Raw genomic sequence first — 22,995 nt, 5'->3', positions numbered from 1 at the left:
TTTAATGATGTCTTGGTGTACGGAAATATAGTAATCAACAAGAAAAAGGTGTGTTACGTAGAATAGTAACAAGTCATCATAAAACTATACAGTAGACTCTGCCAATACCGAACTCACCGAATACCGGAACTCTCTGAGTCCGAACAGTCGGACCAGTCCCGTATTTTTTTCTTCTATTTCTTTGTTAAAAAATGTTGAATAAACCGAACTCTGTCAAAACCGGAAACCGAACGGATATCTCCGTGAATTTGGTCATTTTCAACGTAAAATACATTGAGTACACCGGACAGTCCAAATTCTCAGGATGCCCAAGGAGTGAAAATTACAATACCTGGTCGGCACAGCGCATGCGGTGTCACACATTTTTCTCGCGCAATTATCGATAACCGGATTAAACATACCATAAAGGTGTCAAGTCGTTACAGCGCTAAAGAAGTCCTATTAAATAATGTAAAACAAACTGTGAATGTCTATAATATACGCGCAGTAACACCAAAAAGTGATTGACTCGATCGTTTTATGAAGCTTATGATAAACAATTTGATTACAAAATTAATGCATGTTGTAGCTACGATCACTTTCTTGTGATCTTCTAGGGTAGTTCAAAAGATCTTATAGCCATGTTTTAACGCTTTAATGGAAAATAATTATGATGCTGTTCTTTTGTGTGTGTGTGTGTTTGTTTTGTGAAATGTGTTATGTCTTGAAAAATAAAAAGTGGGGGACATATTGTTTTTGCCCCGTCTGTTGGTCTGTACGTTGGTCTGTTGGTCTGTTTGCTCCAACTTTAACATTTGCAATAACTTTTTCAATATTCAAGATAGCAACTTGATATTTGGCATGCATGTGTATCTCATGGAGCCGCACATTTTAAGTGGTGAAAGGTCAAGGTCAAGGTCATCCTTCAAGGTCAGAGGTCAAATATGTGGCCAAAATCGCTCATTTAATGAATACTTTTGCAATTTTGAAGATAGCAACTTGATATTTGGCATGCATGTGTATCTCATGGAGCTGCACATTTTGAGTGGTGAAAGGTCAAGGTCATCCTTCAAGGTCAGAGGTCAAATATATGTGGCCAAAATTGCTCATTTTATGAATACTTTGGCAATATTGAAGATAGCAACTTGATATTTGGCATGCATGTGTATCTCATGAAGCCGCACATTTTGAGTGGTGAAAGGTCAAGGTCATCCTTCAAGGTCAGAGGTCAAGTATATGTGGCCATAATCGCTCATTTTATGAATACTTTGGCAATATTGAAGATAGCAACTTGATATTTGGCATGCATGTGTATCTCATGGAGCCGCACCTTTTGAGTGGTGAAAGGTTAAGGTCATCTTTCAAGGTCAAAGGTAAATTATTTTTTTTTAAATCAAAGCGGCGCAGAGGGGGACATAGTGTTTCTGACAAACACATTTCTTGTTTGAAGAATGCTTTAAACATAAACATTACATGATTACACTTATCACATGGTACATGTAAATGTATATGGTTTGTTTTATTCTTATATGATTTTGTGCACAATGCATACAATGTATATTTCGGCAATATGCATACTCTTGGTAAACCGGAACTCTCTGAAAACCGGACGATCAGGCCGGTCCCCAGACCGTCCGGTTTACAAAGAGTCTACTGTACATTGATATGAATTAGGAAGGCTAAGTAAAATACATTAACTATCTTATGATGGTACCATTAATTTAATGTTTTAAAGTAATTGCAATCAACATATAAGTTTATGGTGATATGTTAGAGCAATTTTACTTGTATTTGTTGTGGAACTAGATTATGTCTATGTGACATAAGACAAATTCTGCATAGTGGGGTTTTCACAATACCGATGGTGTACTTTTTGTGCAGGAATCAGATTTCGACTGAAAATAATTATACAATTTTGTTGATTTTGTGGTTCCTCATCCTCTGAGATATTATTATAGTTGTATTAATTGTGTTTTTTTTAAATCTTGTTTGAAAGTATATTAGTAAAACTTTATATTCTTGCCTTAAATATTGACTATCTTAAAGATCAAATGAAATATTAATGTGAGACTTCTAGATCAACAGTTTTCAACCATTTTTAAAAAAATTGTGTTGTTTTAATAAAAGCACAATAAAACAACATGATAAATTGCACTATTTTCATAATAGTCTAGTTCAGAAATTAAGACATTTTTATGATTGACATAAACTAACTAAATATATATTTATTAATTCATCTTGAAAAATATCAGGAATTATTTCTAATGTGATAATTTTTTGTCTTGCAGTATAATGTACAGCACATACTGGCGTTAGAGGATGTTAAAATTGAGAGTGTAGATGATATAGGAAGTGAGTACTTTGAATTTATTTATTTTAAAAAGCATGCTGTCACATCAATTTGTAATGTTGGGTTTTTAGTAGTGTGTCAAGTGTATTATACTTGTTGCACTACCCAGCTTTCTTCTTGTGTTTTTTAATGGTACTTTATTCTTTAAATTTAAAGTTGATAATTTTGATAATTATATTTAAAGTGTAATTGAAACATACAGCTTCAGAAGGCCAGATGTTCTGTATGTGGTCACTGGTATAAATCTTGTGTGGTTTCACACTTGGTTAAATTATAATTTTGTATGACCCGATAGGGTGGCAATTAGCAGTTGAACTTTCAGTCAGTCTGTCAGTCTGTGCGTCTGTTCGAAAACGTTAACATTGGCTGTAACTTTGCAATATTGAAGATAGCAACTTGATATTTGGCATGCATGTGTATCTCATGGCGCTGCACATTTTGAGTGGTGGAAGGTCAAGATCATCCTTTAAGGTCAAAGGTCCAAAAAATCCAAGGGAAGTAACAAGCTTTAAATGGAGACAATTTCTATTTATCATTTGGCAGGTACAGATCTTTTTCACAAGGGAAGTAATATTTTTTAAAGGGATATAATAAAACATTTTTTTTTATCAAAGCAGCGCAGAAGGGGTCATTGTGTTTCTGACAAACACATCTCTTGTTTAATGAAGGTACATGTATGCATGCTTTATTGTCTTGAATTTATCACAGACTCAAAACTAGTTACAGCACACTCTGTCTGTGCCAAAACGAATTTGAGACTACAGTCCTTCAAAGCATGAGCCATTTAGAATTGTATAGCCTGAATGAAATAAAATATCATCTCTTCTAATAAATGTGAACATACAAATTTATAATTAATGAATACATGTATATGTGTGCAAAAAATTCCCAAAATTTGGTAAAGGCATAGTGGTAAAGACTACAACTGAGCCGTGAACACGGTGGATGATTTACTCTGCCCGGTTTAAATATTAATATATTATTGCTTTAATATTGATTGATTATACAGACTTTATTCATATGCCCAAAAAACACTTAATGTTTAGAAACTAAGTTGTTCTTTACTGGCTTAATAATTAAGTAAATTTTAACAGTTATCAAACAGCCTCGATAACTTAAGTGGCACAAATTTGTGAGCCACAATTGTTATCTCCAACAATGCTTTAAAGCACATTTGAATGTTTAAAGATAATTTATAAAGTGGGAGTCAAAGCTGAGCTGGGAACTTGTAAGTTATTTAAATGTATATTATGTATGTATAAATACAAGTAGCTCTGCTGTAAGGGAGATATTTATGCAAGGACTGTAGAGTTTTGATTGAGTATTAACCCCTTCAGTGCTGGAACAGAATTTTGAAGGCCTTTGCAAACAGTTTGGATCCAGATGAGACGCCACAGAATGTGGCTTCTCATCAGGATCCAAACTGTTTGCTATTCTGATAGTATACTTTGAAAAAAAATCAAAGAAAATGCTAATTTTAGAAATTCAGCAGACAACATTTTAGCAGGCAACAAATTTCTCAGCATGCAAAGGGTTAATAGTTTGAAACAGCAGCTGGTAGAGTTAAGTAGACTGAGGTTAAAGTTTCAATGATTTTTTTCAATACTGGAAGTCTTTGTCTATTGGAATGCTTAGCCATCTGAAAAGTATTTGGAAAAAACACCATTTGTCAACTTTAACTACACAAGAAAAAATGCATGTGCTTATGCCTTATTTTGGAAAATATAGGAAGAGTTTAATGTCAATCACAGCACACCTGAATAATGAAATTGAAACTGCAATTTTAAGTGCATGGAACATTTAATCTCTTGCATGGGATAATCCCACATATTGGTTGGCATAATTTATATCACAACTGGCGCATACTTTCAGATTTGAGGAATGGGTTCAAATTGATCAGTCCAAAGAAGTCGTTTGTTGTGTATGCAGCCACAGCTGTAGAGAAACAGCAATGGATTTCTCACATCAAGAAGTGTGTCACAGACCTTTTGAATAAAAGTAAGATTCCACATGTTTACATGTGTATTTATTATTGTGTCCTCAGTGGATGTGTATATTCCACTTAATTTTAGTGGACCTCTATTTTATGCTAGTTAGATTAACACCCAGTGTGTCCTAAAATCTAAAGTATGGATGTTTGTAAAATTTGCATTTTAGCTGATTGTGCCTCAAACCAAACAATTTTCATGAAGTTTCAATTGATAATACACATGAAGTTCTGTCAAGCTAAACAGTCTACCAAAATTATCCACTATTGAAAAGTATTAATCAATTCATTCATTTAAAATTCGGATTATTAGCAGTTATAACCAAATTTTAATCCAGCTTACACATGGTTTATAACATATTTTATTTATAAATTGCTTTAAATCTATATGATTTGTAGATGATTTGTAGATGTTAAAAAACCCAACTCTTGATGACAGTTACGTGGAACTATTTAACCTAGCTATGCCCTACAACCATATTCTTTATGAATCCTTATCCTCCCCCATAACCTTTTAATTTGATGATCTTAATGTTGCTACCTTAATGTCAAAATTATGTTTTTGAATCTCTTTGCTGGCATAATCACTATTTAATTGATGGATAGAATTTTATGGTATAAACACAAAGTGAAAGGCCTCTCGCACTACAGGATTGATTAATGTATTTCTGCCTTAAACACTGTGTTGGAATGATTGTATTTTCTATTTTAATGATATAAATAACATGTGACTGTTTGTAGGAGGTGTTACCCAGAATTCTGTTGATGATTCCCCGGTGTGGATACCCGACTCCTCGGCCTCCAAGTGCATGCTTTGCAAGCGCTCACAGTTCAACATGATTAATAGACGGGTGAGCGGAGATTGCTTTTATATGTATATTTTAAAATTGTAACATCTAAAAATCTTAAAAATAATTACAGGATAATAATTAAATGGATTTTGGAGTGATTGCTTTGTATTTTACAAGTAAAAGTTCAAAGTTTATTATGTGACCTTACAGTAGAGCAACTTTTTAATGTCCATGACTGCATGGTCAGCATCTGCTGTTGTATTTGCCGGCAGGTGTGGGTGTGTAGAAAATGTATGAAGTGGTGTAGGTGTTACTGTAAGTCATTTTTGTATTAAACAGTGAATTATATTGCGATCTCAAAACAACCGACATAACCGTAGTACCCAGACGTTGAAAAATGTTATTTGGTAGTTACATGTATCATGGTTATTTTTTCTAAAACATGTATATTTTATTTAAATAATCCTTTTGAAAGTAATTACTGTTGAAAAAGAAGCCAAAATATTACTAAATACTTAAAATGTTTAATGTTTTTATACCCACTGTTGCCACTCTTGACTGTTCAACATAGATTTGTGTATGTGAAATTTAATACATGTTTGCAAGAATTCAATAGCAAAAAACAAAGACGGTGCTTAAATCCTTATTTTAAGTCAGACTAAGACATTTCTTAGATTTAAAATTGTTATAAATGCTACAATACTTTGTCCAGTTTTCCATCCTGCACCTTTAAAGCAGCGCTCTGTGTCATGGGGGGGGGCTGCCTGCCAATTCTGCATATCATATGTTGACAAGTTGCCATACTTACACTTAACAGCACCACTGTCGGAAGTGCGGTCTTGTGGTGTGTAATGACTGCTCTAGCAAGCGGTGGCTGCTCCCCCAGCAGTCCTCAAAGCCTCTACGCGTGTGCCTTACCTGCTACGAGAAACTATCTAACGCTAAAAGTTCAGGTTGTATAGATCTTTTTAGTTGTGAATGAATTTTTTAAAAGTTTAGTATGTTTAAAAAATGACAGGGATTATTGATAAACTGTTGAACATTTAATATAGTGGCATTTGAAGTTTGGAGGTATGTTGAGACACTTTTGAGGCTAGATGCATATGAAGACAAATTTATGCCATGAGGCATGTTTAGACACTTTAATTGAGAGGCATATTGAGAATCTTGAAGCCAGAGATGTATTGAAGCAATTAAGATTATAGGCAAATTGAGAATCTTGAGGCTAGAGATGTATTGAAGCACTTAAGGTTAGAGGCATATTGAGAATCTTGAGGCTAGAGATGTATTGAAGCACTTAAGGTTAGAGGCATATTGAGAATCTTGAGGCTAGAGATGTATTGAAGCACTTAAGGTTAGAGGCAAATTGAGAATCTTGAGGCTAGAGATGTATTGAAGCAATTAAGATTATAGGCAAATTGAGAATCTTGAGGCTAGAGATGTATTGAAGCACTTAAGGTTAGAGGCATATTAAGAATCTTGAGGCTAGAGATGTATTGAAGCACTTGAGGTTAGAGGCATATTGAGAATCTTGAGGTTAGAGATGTATTGAAGCACTTAAGATTATAGGCAAATTGAGAATCTTGAGGCTAGAGATGTATTGAAGCACTTAAGGTTAGAGGCATGTTGAGAATCTTGAGGCTAGAGATGTATTGAAGCACTTAAGGTTAGAGGCATTTTGAGAATCTTGAGGCTGGAGATGTATTGAAACACTTAAGGTTAGAGGCATGTTGAGAATCTTTAGGCTAGAGATGTATTGAAACACTTAAGGTTAGAGGCATGTTGAGAATCTTTAGGCTAGAGATGTATTGAAGAACTTAAGGTTAGAGGCATGTTGAGAATCTTGAGGCTAGAGATGTATTGAAGCACTTGAGGTTAGAGGCATATTGAGAATCTTGAGGCTAGAGATGTATTGAAACACTTGAGGTTAGAGGCATGTTGAGAATCTTTAGGCTAGAGATGTATTGAATCACTTAAGTTTAGAGGCATATGGAGATCTTAAGGCTAGAGATGTATTGAAGCACTTAAGGTTAGAGGCAAATTGAGAATCTTGAGGCTAGAGATGTATTAAAGGTTAGAATCTTTTGATGAGTCAGGTGGCAAAAGATGTATCGATATATATTTGCGAATTGAGGGATATTGATACACTTGAGTTTGGAGGCATAGTGAGAATCTTTAAGTGTAGAGGTATATTAAGCCACCTAAGTCATGAGGTTTTGAAGCTTTAATTTAGTGTATTGAGAAATGAAAGTCTAGAGGCATATATACAACATTTTCAAGTTGAGATTCATTTGAAACACATCTAAGTTTAGTGTCATTTATATAAACTTTTGTGTCTATTGTTCAATGTGTCATTTGAGGACAGTGACACATATTATTTTATGCCCCTGTATCGAAAGATTGGGGGTATATTGTTTTTGACCTGTCTGTCATTGTATGTGTGTGTGTGTGCGTGTGTGCGTGCATGCGTGCGTGTGTCCCAAAATTTTAACTAAAACTTTAACCTTGGTCATAACTTTTGCAATATTGAACATAGCAACTTGATATTTGGCATGCATGTGCATCTCATGGAGCTGCACATTTTGAATGGTGAAAGGTCAAGGTCAATGTCATCCTTCAAGGTCAAAGGTCAAAAAAACAAATTAAAAAACTTTAACAAAAACTTTAACCTTCTTCATATCTTTTGCAATATTGAACATAGCAACTTGATATTTGGCATGCATGTGTATCTCTTGGAGCTGCACATTTTGAGTGGTGAAAGGTCAAGGTCATCCTTCAAGGTCAAATTTATGGCTTCAAAGCGACGCAATAGGGGGCCTTGTGTTTCTGACAAACACATCTCTTGTCTTAAAATGACCATGCATTCAAAGTAATCTGTGACAGAATCTCTCTTTCATGCATCATCAGCTTATCATGCTGAACAAGCACAGATATAATGCTTATTTGACAACTTTAGCTCAGATTGTTAATTGCCTGGGGACCGTTTCAATAAAAATCGTAGTACACATTTACGATACATTTTTCGAAGATACATAATTGCTTAAGTCCATATCATATGATTATAAATTTTCAGTACTTAATTAATTACATTGGCATCTCAAGCGCCATATATATTTGATGAGCATGGCAAGCTAGTTCTTCTACTTATTAAGATTACAAAATTCTCTCGTAAGTTAAAATTGTCATACGATCGTTTATGAAACGGCCCCCTGCTTTTTAAGGGCCTGATCACATGTACGATGATTACCCTGGTACAGGTGCGTTGGGCCTCCCACCAAGCAGGCCGGGGCAAGAGGATTCATCTGGGGAGGATTCTGATGAGGATGAGGAGCAAGATGCAGTGTATCAGGGCATTCCAGAGGTACCAAGCACAAAGGTTACATGCAACCAATACTGGGTTGCACCTCGACTTCATGTCCAGTCTGGTCAAATGATGTGTAGATAAATATATGGTCAGATTTACGCTATCCTTTGTCATGTGCTATAGTTATTGGACTGTGGCTGCTTAAGAAAAGAGTAAAAAAAGGAGCATATTATTTTTCTTGAAGAAATAAAAATGATAAGCTCAAATTTGCAAAACATCTGAAGTCCTGTCTGAGGTTTGTTTCAAAATCTGAAATATCTTGATATCCTTGGCAAGTTAGGAATAAAAAATACCTTTTTACTGATAGATTTTTTTGTAACCATAAATGTTTGCAAAGTATTTAATGCGTTCATACCATGCACAATCATTAAGCCCCATTTTTATAGAGCTAAGCTAAAATATTGATTCTGTAAGTAGTTTGTTGTTAGTGTCTAGATGGAAAGCATTTCAGTTGCACTGTGTTATGTTTGTTTTCAGGACCAGTTCCATAGCTATGAAACTTAACATATATACCAGAAAGACGACAATCCATCGAGCATGACAATACTTTACTGATAGCTGTACTGCTTTCCACAGAACTGTTCAGTGTAGCTTTTTTGCCTGTGTATATTTTTCAGCTCTTGGTTTCCCCCAAAAAAATTAAGTTTATAAGACAATTGTTATTTGTCAAAAGCAGCTTTATTTTATTATTTTTTTAATTTTTGTTTTGTTAAGTGATCATATATAAAGCCTTTTTAAACATCCGTTTAAAAAAAAGGGACGTATTATAGTTTCACCTTGGCGGCGGGCGGGCGGCGTCCACAACAGTTTCCGCTCTCTAATTCAAATAGTTTTCATCCGCACAGCAGTTTCCACTCTCTAATTAAAATAGTTTTCATCCGATCTCCATCAAACTTGGTCAGAAGTTGTATCTAGACAATATCTAGGTCAAGTTTGAATATGGGTCATGCCGGGTCAAAAATTAGGTCACATGGTCACTTAGTGCATTTCAAGCATTTAGCATGGTGCCTGCTCCCTTATTGAAGTAGTTTTCATCCGATCTTCACCAAACTTGGTCAGAAGTTGTATCTAGACAATATTTAGGTCAAGTTCGAATATGGGTCATGCTGGGTCAAACACTAAGTCACAGCGTCACTTAAAGCATTTCAAGCATTTAGCATGGTGTCCGCTCTCTAATTGAAGTAGTTTTCATCTGATCTTCACCAAATTTGGTCAGAAGTTGTGTCTAGACATTATCTACATGTAGGTCAAGTTCAAATATGGGTCATGACTGGTTAAAAACTTGGTCACAAGGTCACTTAGTGCATTTCAAGCATTTAGCATGGTGTCCACTGTTTAATTGAAGTAGTTTTCATCAGATCTTCACCGACTTTTGTCAGAAGTTGTGTCTAGATGATATGTAGGTCAAGTTCAAATATGGGTCATGGTAAAGTTATCAAGTTGTTCAAAGCCTTAAAACGGGGGTATCTTGTGACAGATTGGCACTCTTGTTATATCAAGGAATATGCACTTTGTAAATGTGTATTTCTTAATTTTGATTTTCAGGCATTCCAACATTCTATTCAAATTCAATAACAAAAGTGTTTTTATGCTCCCGGATCGGAAGATCGGGGGTATATTGTTTTAGGCCTGTCTGTCATTGTACGTGTCCGTGTGTGTGTCCCAAAACTTTAACCAAAACTTTAACCTTGGTCATAACTTTTGCAATATTGAACGTAGCAACTTGATATTTGGCATGCATGTGTATCTCATGGAGCTGCACATTTTGAGTGGTGAAAGGTCAAGGTCATCCTTCAAGGTCAAAGGTCAAATAAAAAATTCAAAGCGGGGCATTAGGGGCATTGTGTTTCTGACAAACACATCTTTTGTTATACGCCCGTTTTTTAAAACAGGATGTATTACAGTTTCACCCTTGGCAGGCTGTGGGCGGGCGGCGTCCACCGCAGTGTCCGCTCTCTAATTCAAAAAGTTTTCATCCGATCTTCACCAAACTTGGTCAGAAGTTGTATCTAGACAATATCTAGGTCAAGTTCGAATATGGGTCATGCCGGGTCAAAAACTAGGTCATGGGGTCACGTAGTGCATTTCAAGGATTTAGCATGGTGTCCGCTCTGAAATTGAAGTAGTTTGCATCCGATCTTCACCAAATATGGTCAGTAGTTGTGTCTAAAGGACATCTTGGTCAAGTTCAAATATGGGTCATTCCGGGTTAAAATTTAGGCCTCTAGGTCACTTAGTGCATTTGAAGCATTTAGCATGGTGTCCAAAACCTTAAACGGGCGTATCTTGTGACAGTTTGGCACTCTTGTTGTAATTGTAATAAGACAAGACTGAAGTGTATACTTTGTTTTTGGTGTAACTATCTGCAATGATATTTATATTGAGTTTATCATCTTAATAGATGGATAATGGCTGTGATAATGATGATGGCACAGTCTAAAGTATATGATTTTATACTTAGAATCCTTAAATATTTTAGGACTTCAGCTGTACATCCACACAATGTCATGACTGTTTGATATTATATAATGATCAGTTAATCATGCAGTGTGATATACTGTTTTCCAAACAATGTAATAACTATTTATTTTTCTGTATTAACCCTGCTATTCTGTTTTGTGTAAAGAGCATGATTTAACAAGTATTGAATGTATTTAAATGAACCTTGATATAATGGGATTGGCTTGAAGAGAAAATGCAGATTTTAAGGAACACAACCCTCCCCAGTTTTACATAGTTATTGCCATTTGCTAATGTTTCATGTGAAAAGCATGAATTCATAAGTATTGAAGAGAATAAAAGGGAATGTGATGAGTTCAAAGAGGACATTAAGAGAGAGGCCTGGGTAGGAAAACAATTTCGCTTTTTATAGTACTTTTTTGTGCTGAACACAAGTACATGCTGTTTTTTCTAATGCAAACCATAATTCTGAAAATATCAAAATAATATAAATTAAACTACATATATTTATTGAAGGCTCTGAATGGAAGTGCAGATTTGAAGTAACATAATAATGAACGCTATAATTTCATACAAATGAAGATGTTTATATATACATCTGTAGAGAATTTTTTTAATTAGTATAGCTTGCAAGAACTTCAACCATCTCTTTATTGTTTTTTAAGTTATTTCCAGATGGGTTTTTTCTTTCGCACAACCCAATTAGTGTTATGTTATTGTGCAGATCATAGCTCAAACAGTATCAAAGGGATTCAAAGGAAACTTCATACAATTATAGAAGACTGAGAGAATATACCATGGACAGGAAACACTTACTTTCTCTAAAATATTTGGTTATTCTCCTTTGTTTAATGTTCTTGTGCAAACAAAAACAACTAGAGTATAATTGATTGCAATGAAAATAAAGGTATATGCAATTTTTTTTACAAATAAAGAAAATGTGTCTGTTTTCCTGTTTTCCCCCACTTCGATGAAAACTGTAGGGGGCGGGTGTGAGTCGGGGGTTTATTGTTGGCAAAATGTTGCAACAATAGTTTGACAGGAAATAGCAGTTGCATTTTATCCCATTCCAAACTTGAGTATTTAGCTATTTGAGAGGATTGAAGATTTGTTGCTCATATGATATGCATGCAAGATGAATTATCATTATATTTTATTAAAGTTCACTACAAAACTGTAAATATTGGACATTCATTTATGACTTTTTGACTAAATTGTGCTGTTTCATAATATGTACAATATAAACATGTTTATTTTCAGATCATTATGTGATGACCACCAACTGTTGAATGAATTTAATTACCGGTTATACTATTTGTGTTGATTGTTGAAGTATTCTCATATTTCTCTTCTAAGCTGACATATCATGACTGTGATGATGTGATTTCATTTAATCCAAGTACTTGTAGTTAAAACATGACTGATGACTAAAACAGCTATAACAAGGGTGATAAGAATTATGCTTAAAACTAATTATTGCCCACTCTGCATTAACAAGCATGATCTCCCATTATGTGCTAAATACAGTAATTTTTACCGCGGCTGTTTTCGGAGAAAACCCAAGGTATTGTCATGGCCAGCTCGTCATGTCTTGTGGTGTCCGTCGTCGTGTCCGTCGTCGTGTCGTAGGCCGTCCGCGTCGTGCTAAAACCTTAACATTTTGTCTTGGTTTTGAACATTGGCTCTAAAATCAAAGTGCTTCAAACTACAACTTTGAATCTTCATATGTAGCTGCACCTTGATGAGTTCTACATGCCACACCCATTTTTGGGTCACTAGGTTAAAGGTAAAGGTCACTGTGACCTCTAAAAAAGAAAAAAAATCTGTCAAGCTTTCATTTAATCAAAACTGCACCCGCAGCCAAGCCTGGCACCTGTTATGCGGTGCTCTTGTTATTATCTCATTCAGTTTAAATAGCTTTATAGAAAACTGCCAAATCATAGTTAGTAAACCCTTCTTTATATTGTTTACAATATTTCCTCTCCTGCATATTGAGTTTTCCTATAACTTCTTATGACGTCGGCAGCAATAACATAAACTAATGTTTTGCCTGTTTTTTTTAAATTTAAATTGTCAGCATACGCAAACACATTTGTCATAAAAATTTTATTATCTTTATGCCAAGTATCTCATCATTCTATGAAAATGTATGACACCAGGCATAATGTATCTGAGAGTTTTTAATCAAAACATGAATTGAATATAATTATAAGTTATCCAATTGTCAATATTTAAGTAAAATTATTTGACAATTTTCGTTATTTTCATTTTTATTCACTTTAATTTATAAAGATGCTGAAAGAAATGTTCTATCATCGGAAGAATTGTTTACACGTTTCTAGCAAATATTTTGTTTCGACATGAATAAATAGAATATAAATGAATATTGATAAATATATTTTTTAATAACCACAAAAATATGGTAACGAAAACTATAGTGTTAAAAATGCGTGTTTTACTAACTTCTTTATTCAGGTAAACTGCATTTTGTGATGTTACATTTATGAAAAGTTAATAAATAACAGAATTTCTATTAAATGTTTGGTCTAGGTTCTTATGGAAGTTTTAGGAATCCATAACCTTCTAATAGCGTTTGTATATTTAAACGTGAAAGAGCCTGTCTCTTTCAAACCTGTGTACGATTGTTAGATTTAATACTGTATACAATGACATGTATTGTTGACGCATATTAATTAGTTTTTTAGCTCATCTATTTTTTGAAAAAAAAAAGAGCTATTGTCATCACGTCGGCGTCGGCGTCCGGATAAGTTTTGCGTTTAGGTCCATTTTTCTCATAAAGTATCAATGCTATTGCATTCAAACTTGGTACACTTACTTACTATCATGAGGGGACTGGACAGGCAAAGTTAGATAACTCTGGCTTGCATTTTGACAGAATTATGTGCCCTTTTTATGCTTAGAAAATTGAAAATTTTGGTTAAGTTTTGTGTTAAGGTCCATTTTTAGCTCATGTATTTTTTGAAAAAAATTATGAGCTATTGTCATCACCTTGGCGTTGGCGTCCGGTTAAGTTTTGCGTTCAGGTACACTTTTCTCATAAAGTATCAATGCTATTGCATTCAAACTGGGTACACTTACTTACTACCATGAGGGGACTAGGCAGGCAAAGTAAGATAATTCTGGCTTGCATTTTGACAGAATTATGTGCCCTTTTTATACTTAGAAAATTGAAAATTTTGGTTAAGTTTTGTGTTTAGGTCCATTTTATTACTTAAGTATCAAAGCTATTGCTTTCATACTTGCAACACTTACTAACTATCATAAGGGGACTGTGCAGGCAAAGTTATGTAACTCTGACTGGCATTTTGACAGAATTATGTGCCCTTTTTATACTTAGAAAATTGAAAATTTGGTTAAGTTTTGTGTTAGGTCCACTTTTTTCCTAAAGTATCAAAGCCATTGCTTTCATACTTGCAACACTTACTAATTATCGTAAGGGGACTGTGCAAGCAAAGTTATGTAACTCTGACTGGCATTTTGAAGGAATTATGGGCCCTTTATACTTGAAAATTTGGTTAAGTTTTGTGTTATGGTCCACTTTACCCCTAAAGTATCATAGATATTGCTTTCATACTTGGAACACTCGCAAACTATCAGAAGGGGACAGTAAAGGACAAGTTGCATAACTCTGGTTGTCATTTTTACCGAATTATGGCCCTTTTTTGACTTAATAACTTTGAATATATGGTTACATTTTGTGTTTAGATTCACTTTACTTCTAAAGTATCAAGGCTATTGCTTTTGAACTATAAATACTTTCATGCTATCATGAGGGTACTGTACCTGGCAAGTTGAATTTTACCTTGACCTTGGAATGGCCTTGACTCTCAAGGTCAAATTATTAAAAAAATTTAAAATTGCCATAACTTCTTTATTTATGATTAGATTCGATTGATACACACAACTCTTACCTGACATACCACAATTGACTCCATCCAAACCATCCCCCACTCCCCAGTTTAACTGTCTGTCAGTATGTCAGTCAGTCTGTCTGTAAGTCCGAAAAAAACTTTCACATTGGCCATAACTTTTTCACTTTTGAAGATAGCAACTTGATATTTGGCATGCATGTGTATCTCATGGAGCTGCACATTTTGAGTGGTGAAAGGTCAAGGTCATCCTTCAAGGTAAAATTTATGGTGTCTGTCCGTCCGAAAACTTTAACATTGGCCATAACTTTTTCAATATTGAAAATAGCAACTTCATATTTGGCATGCATGTGTATCTCATGGAGCTGAACATTTTGAGTGGTGAAAGGTGAAGGTCATCCTTCAAGGTCAAATGTCAAAATTATGGCGTCTGTCGGTCCGAAAACTTTAAAGGGGCCTTTTCACAGATTTTGGCATTTTTTTAACTTATTTATTAAATGCTTTATATTGATAAATGTAAACATTGGATCATAAAAGCTCCAGTAAAAAATCAAGAAAAAATTAAAAAAAGGAAAAGAACATTGCCCGGAGCAGGTTTCGAACCAGCGACCCCTGGAGTCCTGCCAGAGTCCTGAAGTAAAAACGCTTTAGCCTACTGAGCTATTCCGCCGAGTACACATTCCTTACGTATTTTATAACTTATATAAGCAATCTTCGTAGTTTCACAAAATTTAACGACAAAAACAGAACTCTCCAAATTATTCAATCGTTTCGTGTTGCAACGCTTTATAATTTTTAGGTTTAAAAATCGTCAAAAGATGCATATAATGGCTATATTAGAGCATGGTTAATGTTCAGTATTACTGTTTCCTCACAAATATCATAACTAAAACAAAAACTTACGAATCTGAAACAACTTTTTTCAATTTTGTCAATTTAACAAAGCGTGAAAAGATCCCTTTAACATTGGCCATAACTTTTTTAATATTGAAGATAGCAACTTGATATTTGGCATGCATTTGTATCTCATGAAGCTGCACATTTTGAGTGGTGGAAGTTCAAGGTCAAGGTTATCCTTCAAGGTCATTCAAGGTCATCCTTCAAGGTAAAAAAATAAAATAAAAATTCAAAGCTGCGTTCTCATGAAGCTGCACATTTTGAGTGGTGGAAGTTCAAGGTCATCCTTCAATGTCAAGGTCATCCTTCAAGGTCGAAGGTCAAAAAACAAATAAAAAATTTCAAAGTGGCATTATCATGAAGCTGCACATTTTGAGTGGTGGAAGTTCAAGGTCAAGGTCATTTTTCAGGGTCAAGGTCATCCTTGAAGGTCAAAGGTAAAAAAAAAAAATCAAAGCGGCTTTATCATGAAGCTGCACATTTTGAGTGGTGTAGGTTCAAGGTCAAGGTCATCCTTCAAGGTCACGGTCATCCTTCAAGGTCAAAGGTCAAACAAAATATAAAAAAATTACAAAGCAGCGTTATCATGAAGCTGCACATTTTGAGTGGTGGAAGTTCACGGTCAAGGTCATCCTTCAAAGTCAAAAAAAAAAAAAAATCAAAGCGGCGTTCTCATGAAGCTGCACATTTTGAGCGGTGGAAGTTCAAGGTCAAGGTCATCCTTCAAGGTCAAGGTCATCCTTCAAGGTCAAAGGTCAAACAAAATATAAAAAAATTACAAAGCAGCGTTATCATGAAGCTGCACATTTCGAGTGGTGGAAGTTCACGGTCAAGGTCATCCTTCAAGGTCAAAAAATAAATAAATTCAAAGCGGCGTTCTCATGAAGCTGCACATTTTGAGTGGTGGAAGTTCAAGGTCAAGGTCATCAAGGTCAAGGTCATCCTTCAAGGTCAAAGGTCAAAAAAAAAATAATTTCAAAGCGGCGTATCATGAAGCTGCACATTTTGAGTGGTGGAAGTTTAAGGTCATCCTTCAAGGACAAGGTCATCCTTCAAGGTAAAAGGGAAAAAAATCATATTTCAAAGCAGCTTTCTTATAAAGCTGCACATTTTGAGATTTTTGAAATACTGTCCAACCATCCCACCCAAGAATCTCCCCCCCCCCCCAAAAAAAAAGAAATATTTTTTTTTTGCATTTTTTTTTTCATTTTTGGAAGATAATGAAATTAATGACCACACCCCCACACTATACACTCCTCTCCACTCCACCCCTCCATCCTTTGTGATTGAAATTGAGATAGGTCCCTGCACCTTTAAAAAGAAAAATAGATGGGCGGTCTGCACCCGCAAGTTGGTGCTCTATTTTTTAATGCAATGTAACACCGATCAATCATAGTGTAACAATAAAAACATGGCGACATGCACGTTCGAAGTACATAGAAGTGAACTTGATAAACTGTGTGAGACGGATGCTAATATTAAGATAAAAAAAACTTTTAACTCTCATATTGGCGTTTTTCTCTTAACAATAAAATTGTTTTTGAAACAACAAGAATATGACGTACGTTATGCAAAAATGTGTCTTATGCCACGTACGGATCGCGTAGCTCCAGACCAGCCTGCACATTCACAGTCTGGTCAGGAGCTACTCTCTGCGTTAATCAAACCACGGAACCATGCGTGTCTATATAACGTACCCGTTGGCTCCTAACTAAACTACTCTGGTCGCATTTGACACAAGACCCTTTTTCGCATGACGCGATTCATATACCGAAATCTCGTTTCTTTGTTGTGGATTATAAAAATATTAATTTTATCCTCAAATCAAAGGTACACCATGCAGAATGTGTGTTCGGTAGAAAACACTTCAAAAGGCTCCATGAATGTCGTCTTCATAGTCAACTGTATTTAATTTTCACATTTACAATAACTTGAAAGTAAATTATAAATTTTTATAGCTTTGCGTACTTACTTCTTGCTAACATTGATTTTTTCGAAGGTCAAGGTCATCCTTCAAGGTCGAAAAAAAAAAAAAATTCAAAGCGGCGTTCTCATGAAGCTGCAGATTTTGAGTGGTGAAAGTTCAAGGTCATCCTACAAGGTCAAGGTCATCCTTCAAGGTCAAAGGTAAAAAAACAAAACAAAAATTTCAAAGCGGCGTTATCATGAAGCTGCACATTTTGAGTGGTGGAAGTTCAAAGTCAAGGTCATTCTTCAAGGTCAAGGTCATCCTTCAAGGTCAAAGGTTTTTGTTTTTTTCATTTAAAGCGGTGTTATCATGAAGCTGCACATTTTGAGTGGTGAAGGCTCAAGGTCATCCGTCAAGGTCATCCGTCAAGGTCATCATTCAAGGTAAAAAAAAATTAAATCCAAGCGGCGTTATCATGAAGCTGCACATTTTGAGTGGTGGAAGTTCAAGGTCAAGGTCATCCTTCAAGGTCAAAAAAAAATATAAAATTCAATGCGGCGTTCTCATGAAGCTGCACATTTTGAGTGGTGGAAGTTCAAGGTCAAGGTCATCCTTCAAGGTCAAAGGTCAATTATTTTTTTTAATTTCAAAGCGGCGTTCTCATGAAGCTGCACATTTTGAGTGGTGGAAGTTCAAGGTCAAGGTCATTCTTCAAGGTCAAGGTCATCCTTCAAGGTCAAAGGTAATTTTTTTTATAATTTCAAAGCGGTGTTATCATGAAGCTGCACATTTTGAGTGGTCATCCTTCAAGGTCAAGGTCAAAGGTAAAAAAAAAAATATTTCAAAGCGGCGTTCTTATAAAGCTGCACATTTTGAGTGGTGGAAGTTCAAGGTTAAGGTCATCCTTCAAGGACAAAGGTAAAAGAAAAAAAAAATTCAAAATAGAGCAATAGGGGGCATTGTGTTTCTGACAAACACATCTCTTGTTTTTTTCAAACATGGTTAAAAACACAAATATTTATTTTTATAATTTTTTTTTTGAAATACAGTCCAAATATCCTACCCAAGAATCCCCCCTCCCCCCAATTTTTTTTTGCATTTTTTTGTATTTTTGGAAGATAATGTAATATGACCACACCCCCACACTATATACCCCTCTCCACTCCACTCCTCCCTCCTTTGTGATTGAAATTGAGATAGGGCCCTACTTCTTTAAAAAGAAAGATAGATGACCGGTCTGCACCCGCAAGGCGGTGCTCTTGTTTTTCTGTTCTTATTGTTGTGACTATGAGCTGTAAATGCTTAAGTCGTAGATAAACATTCTGTACTGTTCTGTTAAATTAAATTTTGAAATATAGCCGTTATCTTCCTTTGCATTTTATTTGTGACGCACTTTAACATTATCTCATATTTATCTAATAAAACGAAAGAATGAAAGATATATTGTTGTTTCTGGAATCACCTGCGCACTTAATTTGGACACTATGATGTTTTCGTCCATACGGAAGTGTGTGTTTCATTCAAACAATGTCTTGTCTTGAACCGCTTGGTTAAGGTTGTTGAAACTGGTCATGATATTCATTATTTGAAGTTCTACCAAAGGTGTTCTAAGAATTCTATCCTCTGCATAAGTAGTTGAAATGGCAGATTTAAGGGCCTAGTTGCCCATACTTTAATGTAAATGGAAAAAGCAATCCAACAAAATATGCAAATGAAGGCTTAGTCAGGTCTATATACGCTTTTGTAGCAATTTTGGTAGTGCAAGTATTTTGACTGATTCTGGTAGGGTAGAAGGAACTTTATAACATATCAAAATTGTACCGAAATCGTACCTCCGGAAAGTGTTTTGTTTTTCAAGATGGCCGCCATAACCTATTTATGATTATAACTATGTAAATATTCACTCAAATTTGATCATTTTGTTGTCTAAACCTAGGTTTTGGGGGTCAAAGAACACTTTAAGGTCATCAGACATAGTGAAAGATTATTATTATAAACAGAAATTCAACATGGTATCCGAAAATAGCCATCTCAATAAGAAGGACCACAAGTCCGTACCGTTTGACTCAAAGATGATAATTTGTATGTCAAATGCCATTGTTTTGGAGACAAGGAACATTTTGATTGAATTATTGTCATCACTAAGCTGTTGAATAATAATGAAATCCAATTTTTGACACTCAGCTGTCTATTACTACCTGATACACAATCACCTTTGTACATAAATTTGTCTCAGAGAGTTAAAATGTCGGTGTCGTCCTCCTCCTCTTCAGTACAATCCTCTTGTTAATTGTTAGGATTGTCAAAGTTTTCAATTTCACAAGGGCCACATTAAGCAATGCAGGGGATTCCAAAGCGTCTTCAGCTGCATCGATAGGATTTCATATCGGACGTGCCACCAATTAGATCTACCATCAAGCAGTTGCAAATATTTGATATAATCTCTTTAAACCTGTTTGGAAGGAGCAATAAACTGGTACATGACTTCATGATAGGAACAGGTTTTATTAATTTCCGAAAGACTGACTTTTCACCGACGCAGAATCTCAGCCTGTGTAAGCATGAACAAAGAGCAACTCACTGCACACTTCGTCTCCTAAAAGTTCTTTCAAGAGGTAAATGTTATATTCGGATGCTTTCTAGAAGACGAAAGTAGCAGTCTCATGTCGTCCATTGTGCGAGGACCTTTTCCGGAGTTACTGGGATAGTCCGTAAGATCATAAATGGTCGATGTGACATCCGATCAATTTTTGTGTTGCAATTGTTAGATTAAAAACAATATTTAGGTATCTGCATTTGGTTGGAATATAAACAATCGAACTTTAGTAAAATTACCCGGTATGCTTAATGTTATGATTATGAATACACCGAGAACATGCAGATCAAATAAATAAATAAATAAAAAAATAATATATATATATATATATATATATATATATATATATATATATATATATATATATATATATATATATATACCATTCGATTGCTCACTGTTATACAAACTATCTAAAACAGGATAATGTTTATTTTTTATTTATACATTAATCATATTACAAGACCAAACAGTAGCATGTAATGGCGTAAAAAGAGATACCACATTAATTTTTGCAGCAGATGTACAAAAATACATTCGAAAGTCATATTATTTGGACTTAAAAGTCCGTTAAGTGTGCATGACGTCGTCGATAAAATTGCTCTTTTAAATTAGTCCACCTTTAACTATTTGTATGTACTAAAATTGTGTAAACTAAATATAGATCGATTTCCTTTACTTTTGAGTCATAGCATCCTGTTGCAACACAATTAACAGGAGCCATTTGTATACCGTCATAGTTTTTATATAGGACCTTCATCATTTGAATTTTCAAAATTTCATTTTCAGTATCGAGGGGATCCAGAGGTTTGTGTGCGAATTCAATGGGCAACACAACCTCTGGATCCTCTCGATACTAAAATTGAAATGTTCATGTGTGAAAATGCGGTTTGTGTGCGAATTCAATGTTTGTTGCTAAAATAATCCAAATCATATCTTGCAGACATGCCTGATAAGTCAAAATATGGAGATGCGATTGTCGATTCAACATCATCAACTGGTCTAATATTGTCTTCTTCCTCAGTTGAAGACTTTTTGGCGGACCTTTTGTAATAACCACTCTCTATGGCTCGGGTACAGTCCAAATACTGACTATAGTCCTTCCTGAACCGATGATAGTCGAATGGAGATGTTTCCAGTAGGTGCACCATTAAATCCGCCGCATTAATACCTGCAATACGAATTCACTAGACATAAAACAAATAACCTCGTTAATGATAAGCAGTTTACAAACAGTTAACACATACAACATGCGATTAGCTGCCTTGACAACAGAAAAACGAAGACATGAAGCTGTTACGAGACGTAGCATCGTTACAGAATATGGTCTGTTAATGAGATGGAGTATCGTTACAATATATGACTCCGATGAAAGACTGAACGTTCTCGAATATCAATTTATATGCATTTGACGACCCGTCATGACATTGAAAGATGAAGATGTGATATGCATTTGCATGTCTTCAATTCGTCTTAGTTTGTTGTGTTGTAATTTAATATATTTTCAATGTACCTGGAATTCAATAGAATTGAATTTAATGTTTATTGAAATTATCAAGTAGATTTTATTATTGTTACAAGCAAGACACTATGGATACTTCGTAAATCGTAGTACATGCTCTTTATTTATGTGTGGGAAGTGCTATATAGCGCAACCACTTGTTAACTTTGTATAATTAAGATTATCTGAAACAGTAATTTCACAGTCATAACGCAATGTTAAGTAAAATACAATTGATTGTTTTTCTCGTTTACATGATAAAAACAGTGGCAAAAATGTATTCCGTATTTTTTTTTAGTTCAGACAGACTTGTATTCATTCAAATTTTTACGGAAACAAGAGGAATTTATTTCGCTTGTAATGGACAAAAATTAAAAATTCAAATTACAGTGCATTCTAATAAGAAAATACAAATTACAGTGCATTCTAATAAGAAAATACAAATTACTGTGCATTCTAGTTAGAGTTGCTTTATCACGTTGTCTAAAGGTAAGTAATATTGTACACAATAGTTTTAATATGTGAGTATTCAAAATACAATTCTATGTCAAATGTTAGTTATAATACAGTATGTGTATGTATCCGGAATTAAAATGTGTAAGCTACTACGATATCACGTGACGATGAAGATGGCGACGTCATTCCGAGAGGTATGCTTGTGTAATTGGTACGAACAAGTCCCACGACACAGTAACTAAACAAATTCATTTACATTAATATGTGAGTTGAAAGCTACGTATTTGGTAAGACAATTGACAAAAAAGTCAACAACTTGCATGTTGAACTATAAAATATGTTTAAATTGTAAAATATGAATTTAAGATATATATATGTAACTAACCTCTAAGTTGTGAGTACTGATCGACTATCTGCAGGGGATTATCCCCACAAGGACGGGCGTAACCTTCAGCAATCAATGCTAGGCAGATCACGGCAACCTTGAGCACGAGGACCATGTTGGTAATGCTCTACAATTAGTACTGTAGTGTCAATATTAAATGCAGAACAGAGTAAAGAACAAGTGAAACAATTTACATGAAAGGAAAGATGATTATATTTTTAATTTTAACTATTAATTTGTAAGATGAGTTGCGAAATAAAAAATATATACGTACCTACCCTTCAACAGTTAAAGTGAATCCAGTAGTTCAGCGGTTCAATGTTGCAGTTTTATACTGACAAAATAATATATGTAATTTATTTTCCTGTATGTAATTTCTTCGTTTGAATTGTTCATCTTTGTCTCCTTTTAGGAATTTTCGTCATTGCAG

The 22,995-nt window shown here is 34.8% G+C and overlaps 2 protein-coding genes across 3 annotated transcripts in view; one reads left to right on the top strand and one right to left on the bottom strand.

Annotated features, from left to right (window-relative positions):
- LOC127854168 (pleckstrin homology domain-containing family F member 2-like) overlaps nt 1–19,064 on the top strand; it is a 24,927-nt gene extending 5,863 nt beyond the window's left edge. The window contains exons 3-9 of one of the 2 annotated variants that reach the window (XM_052389176.1): nt 1–48; nt 2,268–2,331; nt 4,202–4,327; nt 5,058–5,167; nt 5,925–6,060; nt 8,365–8,468; nt 8,949–19,064. The exon at nt 1–48 is cut by the window's left edge and continues 90 nt beyond it. In XM_052389176.1, the coding sequence (XP_052245136.1) occupies nt 1–48; nt 2,268–2,331; nt 4,202–4,327; nt 5,058–5,167; nt 5,925–6,060; nt 8,365–8,468; nt 8,949–8,975 (615 nt within the window). In that variant the 3' untranslated portion in view covers nt 8,976–19,064. Of the gene's footprint in view, nt 49–2,267; nt 2,332–4,201; nt 4,328–5,057; nt 5,168–5,924; nt 6,061–8,328; nt 8,469–8,948 lie in introns of both variants that reach the window. The other variant, XM_052389170.1, reaches the window with a different exon arrangement.
- A 2,045-nt stretch (nt 19,065–21,109) lies between these two features.
- Nucleotides 21,110–22,683, bottom strand: LOC127854196 (uncharacterized). The gene is made up of 2 exons (XM_052389228.1): nt 22,566–22,683; nt 21,110–21,394 (listed from the first exon to the last, which is right to left on the bottom strand). Exons 1-2 carry the CDS (start codon nt 22,678–22,680, stop codon nt 21,126–21,128), a joined length of 384 nt encoding a protein of 127 aa, XP_052245188.1. The 5' UTR covers nt 22,681–22,683; the 3' UTR covers nt 21,110–21,125.
- Nucleotides 22,684–22,995: the final 312 nt, after the last annotated feature.

The sequence above is a fragment of the Dreissena polymorpha genome, chromosome 1, assembly GCF_020536995.1.
Source record: "Dreissena polymorpha isolate Duluth1 chromosome 1, UMN_Dpol_1.0, whole genome shotgun sequence".
In the NCBI taxonomy this organism is placed as follows: Eukaryota; Metazoa; Mollusca; class Bivalvia; order Myida; family Dreissenidae; genus Dreissena; species Dreissena polymorpha.
The sequence above is the reverse complement of the archived record's forward strand: the minus strand, read 5'-3'. Positions and strand labels throughout refer to the sequence as shown.